Source organism: Oncorhynchus kisutch, linkage group LG15 (assembly GCF_002021735.2).
Source record: "Oncorhynchus kisutch isolate 150728-3 linkage group LG15, Okis_V2, whole genome shotgun sequence".
In the NCBI taxonomy this organism is placed as follows: Eukaryota; Metazoa; Chordata; class Actinopteri; order Salmoniformes; family Salmonidae; genus Oncorhynchus; species Oncorhynchus kisutch.
In genome coordinates, this window is record NC_034188.2 from 46,349,614 (window position 1) to 46,357,326 (window position 7,713).

At 40.7% G+C, this 7,713-nt stretch overlaps 1 protein-coding gene across 1 annotated transcript; it reads right to left on the reverse strand.

The window, feature by feature from the left end:
- Positions 1 to 357: 357 nt before the first annotated feature.
- LOC109906300 (NEDD4-binding protein 2-like 2) lies at positions 358 to 6,822 on the reverse strand. The gene is made up of 6 exons (XM_020503947.2): positions 6,717 to 6,822; positions 5,253 to 6,309; positions 4,885 to 5,009; positions 4,463 to 4,551; positions 4,270 to 4,346; positions 358 to 1,515 (listed from the first exon to the last, which is right to left on the reverse strand). Exons 2-6 carry the CDS (start codon positions 6,272 to 6,274, stop codon positions 1,347 to 1,349), a joined length of 1,482 nt encoding a protein of 493 aa, XP_020359536.1. The 5' UTR covers positions 6,275 to 6,309; positions 6,717 to 6,822; the 3' UTR covers positions 358 to 1,346.
- Positions 6,823 to 7,713: the final 891 nt, after the last annotated feature.

The following is a 7,713-nucleotide window of genomic DNA, read 5'->3' on the forward strand; positions in this document are numbered from 1 at the left end:
GCTGGCTCTCATGAGGACCGACACAGGAAAGCAAGACCCAGAGTTACCTCTGCTGCAGAGGATAAGTTCATTCGAGTTACCAGGCTCAGAAATTGCAGCCCAAATAAATGCTTCTCAGAGTTCAAGTAACAGACACATCTCAACATCAACTGTTCTGAAGAGACTGTGTGAATCAAGCCTTCATGGTCAAATTGCTGCAAAGAAACCACAACTAAAGGACACCAATAAGAAAAAGATAATTGCTTGAGCCAAGAAATATGAGCAATGGACATTAAACCAGTGGAACTCTGTCCTTAGGTCTGATGAGTCCAAATGTTAGATTTTTGGTTCCAACCGCCGTGTCTTTGTGAAACGCTGAGTAGGTGAACGGATGATCTCTGCATGTGTGGTTCCCACCGTGAAGTACGGAGGAGGTGGTGTGATGGTGCTTTTCTGGTGACACTGTCTGTGATTTATGTAGAATTCAAGGCACACTTAACCAGCATGGCTATCACAGCATTCTGCAGTGATACACCATCCCATCTGGTTTGCGCTTCGTGGGACCATCATATGTTTTTCAACAGGACAATGATCCAACAAACCTCCAGGCTGGCTGTGTAAGGGCTATTTGACCAAGAAGGAGAGTGATGAGTGCTGCATCAGATGACCTGGCCTCCACAATCACACCAACCTCAACCCAATTGAGATGGTTTGGGATGAGTTGGACCTCAGAGTGAAGGAAAAGCAGCCAACAAGTGCTCAGCATATGTGGAAACTCCTTCAAGACTGTTGGAAAAGCATTCCAGGTGAAGCTGGTTGAGAGAATGCCAAGAGTGTGCAAAGCTGCCACCAAGGCAAAGAATGGCTACTTTGAAGAAATAGAAAATATATTTAGATTTGTTTAACCCTTTTTTGGTTACTACATGATTCCATATGTGTTATTTCATAGTTTTGATGTCACTACTATTCTACAATGGAGAAAATAGTACAAATAAATAAAAACCCTGTAATTTATACAGTTGAAATACATAGGAAAAAAAGTGACTTCAGTGCCACTGAAAATGTTATTTTCACAAAAATAGGTTTAAATTCTGCCAGTATAAATCAAATACAGTAACAATCCTGTAAAATGCTGGTAGTATCATTTTAAAAAAGAAATTTGTAATACAGCTGTCTCTGATCATTGACTGTGGTTGGTTGATAGTCATTAGGGTTGTTTTTACTAGGGGGGGAAAGCAGAAATGGGGAGGGACTACTTAAACTTGCAATAAGAAAGACTTGCTTTTGTTTTCCTTCGCATAGCGTTTTGCGAAAGTGAAGAACATTTTGCTGTGGTGTACACTAATGAATACACCAGGACATCGAGACTAGTGGAAGTCTGAGTGGTTGGCCCTGCTGTGTCTCTGCTGCTGTGAGATATGTCTTGTGGGTCTAATGGGCTCCTGGGAGTTCATCACAATGTCCAAGGACATGGGCAGCTCAAACCGCTCCAGCATCTGCCCAATCTTCTCCCTTGACACACTGTGCTTGTTTCTCCTGGAGGGGGGAAGGACGGGTGTATTGGGAGATTTCTTCTGCTCTACATACGATTTGTTTTATAAATAAGCTATAAAGTATGTCCTCATGCAAAACATAAAAAACAGGCATTCAATTATAGGGTGTTAACCTATAAAACGAGTCTCATTCAAGGTTTGTAAAAACAAGTCTCTATCATGTAAAATGTAAAAACCAGTCTCTATCACCCCTCAGATACCAGTCTTACCTCTGATGTATCAACGCTCTAGGATAGCAATGTTCCAAGTTTAACCCAGAATCCAACAACCTTATACTAAAGTGGATTAAATAGTAATACATTTCAAAAAAACTGTTTTCAAATTGTTATTACAGGTTACTGTGTGTAGATTGATGAGGGCATTTTATTTAATCCATTTTAGAATAAAGCTGTAACCTAATAATTTTGATAAATTCAATGAGTCTAAATACTTTCGAATGCACGGTTTCTATACACACAGTATATTCATTTACAAAGCATCTACCCTCCTCGAAAGTGATCTGTTCCAGTTGTCATGGTGTATTTCTGAGTCTTTCCCTTTAATGGACCCCTCCAGAGGAAGTTATCGCTGCTATTTCGATTTATCTAGTCCTAGAGCGGAAATGTTCGTTAACGTTCCACGTCCGAAGAATGATGCAGGCTATTATGTAATTGTAATGTCTATTCATTACAATACATAATCATAAATTGGGGGTGGGAAGGAACGTTGTGGTGATTTCCACAGGGAGTGGATCCATATCAACAAATAGGGCACAGACAGGTGTCAGTGTAGCTAGCTAAGGTGCATCCTATAGTAGGTAGGCTGCTGCTAGGCTTCAGTACAGCAAAGCCAAGTCAGACCGTGCTCATGGTTCTCACAGGGGAAGTGAAATGATAGGAAACTACGACTTTGCCCATGATGCACACAGCAAATGACATGTAACATCCTGGGCATCGGATACGAAACACTAATACAAATGTAACAGCACAACATAGATAAGGGACTTGTTTTTCTTCCGTGGGTGCCGTATCATTTAAGTGATAATGCCCGAGAAACCGTTTGGAGGATATTTTGGCACAGGTGCTTGGAGGATATATTGGCAAACCGTGCCAATATATCCTCCAAACACTGGCTTCAAGTGCATTATGACTTTTATACAATGGGTTACCAACATATTCAAATAATGATTGACATATTTTCTTTAAACACTTTGATGCATTTATTCATACTATTTAATCCTTCCACAAGATATAGCCCCGATACAAATATAGGGTTGCTATCCAAGCCGGCTGGTCGTTCGTTCTATTGGTTCGGGTTGCGAGAGACACGACTCAGTCGTTCAGTCTTTTGGTTCTGCATCTATGGACGTTTGTTCTAAATGTTCCATTGCCATACTGGCTGGCAACGTTCTTATCCTTTGCTTGCTAGTTAGCCAACTACAGCTAACTTAGTCACGTCAAACAATGCAGCCAGAATAACAGTAGCTGCATTTGTGTTTGTTTAAGCTGTTTTCTAGTGATTTTTTGTTGTTGTTGCTCTCTCGTCAGAACACTGTTGTTTAAAGGAGCTAGCCAACAACACAGTTAACACAATAACTTCAAACTGAAGCTGCAAAGACTGCAAACTAGCTGCACTTCTTTTTGTTGAACCTTTTTTCAATTGACATTTCTTTGTATATATCCATAAAAATGAAGCCAGCTGATTCATGATTTCAACTTGCTGAGAAACGCTGCCTGCATATCTCATCCGGACTCCTACACGTTCATTACTATGGGACAGCTGGAGATCGAATATGAATATTGAAACAATGATGCAAATGTCGGAGACATAGACAAAGGTTGATACAAATTTCCTCTGTTGAAAACTAAATGTTAGTCTTAAATAATGTGAGATAATGTCAAGATGCTTTTTATAGTAGAGATCAAGTTTATAACTTGCCTGGCTGGGCTGATGAGACAGTGGATTGCGCAGTCAGATGGAACAGAGTAAATAGGCATTTTAACGTCATAGATTTAGCCTGTTGTAATTTGTGGAATAGACACCAGCTGGAATGCGCTTTTAACCAATCAGTATTAGACCCACCTATAATTTTCAAGGAAGACACGGCATTGACACGGATTGCCACAAATGTCTCACTTCAGATTTCCCACGTTAAGGCCAAATATATCATACTTTGACAAAAATGACCCTTTGACATAAATCGTTGTACATCATGGGTAAACTCTGGCCATCATCTTTCACCTCGAAAAAGTGGATTTCTGTTGGTGTGGCCATTTAAATCGCCATAACAGCCCCTCTCAACATAGATTGATCGTGGTTAAAGCCAATGATCTGGAGATGAAACTGACAAGGGTGTAAAGTTGATTTGGATTGGTTCAATGCGTGGAAACACCTCCAAATGCCGAAAATGGAAGAGATACAACTAAGAGCAGCACAGTCTAAACTATAAACGGTCACAACAAACTAATGTTCTTATTTCATCAACACTGTTAGTACAAGCATAGTAAGATTATAATACTGTAGAGAACAATCTAATCATTGTATTTGATTTATGACGACATGAGGCAAAGAAAACTATGTTTTGACATGAAGTTAGTAGCACCCTCTTGAATTGACCTGTTTTCCCCTGCATTCTAGAGCAGCGAGTGAACGCCCTACGATGTACCGTATATAATTTGAATAATGTATATTCCCTAAATACATAGCATCTTACATGACGATAGTATCTTTTACTGCAGACAATCATGGACAGACTTACTTCTCTAACTCGACAGGATCAAATTTCCAGCTGGTGTGAGGCTCATGAAAGTTGATACTGTATCCTCTCTCCAAGGCCTGCATGATAAGAAATAAGTATTCATCATATTCATTCAAATGTACATCAAATGGGTAGATTTTTGATAACTGAAAATACTGTCTGCAAAAAAGACAATACAACAGGATAAACATACCAGTTTAACATATGGCTTCATTTCCCAAGCTTGCATATTTGTGTTATCAATAATGATGGGAGAACAGCATTTACACATGGCTTCTTGGGCTGAAAGAATACAAAGCATTGAGGCAAAATCATTTATACACTCCTTTTTTACATGTTTACAAAACAAACAAGATAATAAATTAAACATATCCAATAAAACAATATATAATATTAATAGCAATGATGGTGGCCTGGCTGTATCGGCATAGGTTTGATTCAGAGCTACTGCCCTTAGACAAATCTCTTTCCCACTGTCATTCTCTATGTGTTCAATAAAATTTGAATATACCTTAAAAATATATTTCAAAACAATAGCAACGATGGACCTCATTTATTACTACTTCATGAAAAGAAAATCAAGCGCATTTTTAAAGACACTGCTATAGAGCCAACCTCGGTTCTGGTTCCAGTGGTGTGCGGCCCCCAGCAGACTGGGATCGTAGAGGTAGCCTTCTTCCTGGGAGAAGTAGTCATCTGTACTCAGAACCTGCCCACTGGAGCCTGTCGACAGCAGTTCCCTGGAGAAACACACATGCAATGGCTCAAAACAAATACTTTTAAAATAGAGGTAAATTCATTCAAACATGAGTAAACAGTTAACGTATGACTTATTGGTTGAAATTGTGCGATTGTAATCTTGATGCTTGAAAAAGACACATTTACAACTGTTTTATTACTGATTCATAAAATGTCTATATACTTGTTCTAAACCTATTATAGTTTGTTAGTTACCCAACAATGTTTCCCTGATAAAAACATACCTGGCCAGTGTTGATTTTCCAGATCCCGGGGCTCCCCTCATCAGAATGAGAACCAGAGAAGGATCATAGTCATATGTTTTATCTTCTGGTGGTTGGTGCTGATCCTCTGGCAGAGGTGGCTCAGGTGCTCTGTCAAACCTCTGCTGCCATTCAGAAGAACCTTGCTGGTTATAAGGCTGGTCATTACTCTGCTGATCATACTTGTCATCTCTCCAACCGTAGCCCCCTCTGTCTCTGTTGTTAGAGTGCTGTGGGGGAAAGGCATGGCCATCCAAGTCTGGAGAGTTCCTGTACCCATCAGGGACAGGGAACCTGTGAAAAGGTGGGACCTGCTGGGAGCCCTCTCGTTGGGGGTGATACCGGTGGTCTGTGGGAGGTAGTGGCGGGAGGCAGGGGATTGGAGGTGGTGGCAGGAAGCGGTGGGGAGGTCTGTGGAACCTGTAGTATGGCTGACTGTGGAAAGGTGGGGGAGGTTGCCAGTGATTATGATCTGAGTAGGGACCATAGCTGGGCCCCTTAGGTATCGGTCTCCTGGGTTGGTATGGCTCGTTGTCATACCAGTGTGGGCAAGGCACATGATTAGGTTGCTTATGGCCATGGCTTGCGTTTGACACTTCTCTTGCAGGGGGTGGGTTATGAGCCGTGAGTAAATCAACTGAGCCTTCATTTTTGGCCGTGCTACTGTCAACGCTGTCTTTTGGATCAATCTCCTCAAGCTCTTTGTAGAACTCACTCAGTGTCTCTTCAATGTTAGGTTTGGAAAATTTCCTTACTTTTGGGGGTTTGGGAGCTCTCTGGACTGCCTTAGGAGGACAGCATACAGGTCCAATGAAGGCAGTGCTGCTGGTACCCAGCTTTTTTATAACTGGCTCTCGGGCTCTTACGCCAGGACCTCCATTAATTCTCACTGGCAGCACTCTGTCTGTTGCAGATGCTCCATTTGTCTCCGCTTTTGAACACTCCAGCAGTTCTCCATTTCTTCCAGTGTGAGAAGTTAACGAGTTGGCATTTCCATGAGACATCGAGATGGTGGGGGGAAATCCTTTGAATCAACATGCTATGAAGGTAACAAGACCTCAATGACAAATCAAAAATCCCTCTACTGCACATCATAGTTCATGGGTTTGATTAGCAATACTTAGCTAGCAAATTAGCTTGGTAGTGAAGCTGAATCAGTGGCAAAAGGTTTGATGCTTTTTAAAGAAAGCTAAGTTAACAAAACAACACTAAATAGCTAGCTAGCCAGCCAACATATTTTTTATTGTAAAGCTATTCAAAGTATACAATCTAGATCAAACTAAGAGTATACAACGGAGTGTAGCTAACGTACAACAGTTACAAACATTAGCAAGTTAGCCAATGTCAAAACAAGCCTTGCAAAGTTATTTGCTTGGCAAGATTTTGGTAACTGATACAATTCTGGCTGTTGCCTATGGGTATTTTGCGAGTTAATTAGCTACTTACCATAAAGTGATCAATTTGAAGCATTACATGTTATCGTGTTCATAATTTTGAATTAGCTAACTAGCATTTTGTTTACGGAAGTTAACAGGAAGTCCGACTTCTTCTATCTGTGTGAAACACTGGAGGCAGTTTCGCAGCGACACTGCCACCTGCTGTTACGGTGAAAGTGTTTGACCACACCAGTAAAAATTCTGCTTATAAATTACATTAAATATTCATATTGAATAATAAATTAGAAAATGTATTGTGAACATGCAGATGTGAGAGACATGAGGTCATAAAAAATGTTGGGACAAATGCATAACCAATAGACCAATAATAAAGATAATTCATAACCTCTGCCAGTAACAACTATGTTACGATAAACTAGGAGTGGTGGGTGGAATCAGGCGCAGAGAGCAGGGTTCAGTCGTTTGTCAAATTTATTCACCAGCGCAACAAAAACTGTCACGCCAACACACAGGGCGTAAAATAGTCCGGAGAATAAAGACACGAACAAATAACACCATCAAACACAGAGTAACAAGAAACAAGCCCGCACAAATACCCAGCGGCCTAGTGCCCTTAAATAACCTACAAACAAACCCTAATACAAAACAGGTGTACCCAATTACCCAATAACCAAAAACAAATGGAAAGGGCATCCGATGGCAGCTAATAGGCCGGCGACGACCGCCGAGCACCGCCCACCACCCACCACCCAAACAGGAAGAGGCACCCTCTTCGGCGAGGTTCGTGACAAACTAGTTGTTTTCCCCTGCCCACTCAGTCTAATCCCAGACAGTCTTGGAAGAATTCTTTGCTAAGAAATCATTTTTGTTTTCCAATTAAAATGGTCAAAAGCAACAATCACAGTAAGGTGCTTAATTGTTACCAGGAAATTATTTTCTATAAAAAAGGCTGCATTGGATCTTTAAATATGCATGAGTTAGAACCCAGGTCTGATTTGTCCTATTATATTTTCTCTGTATGTTACTTTTTAAGCCCAGCTATATAT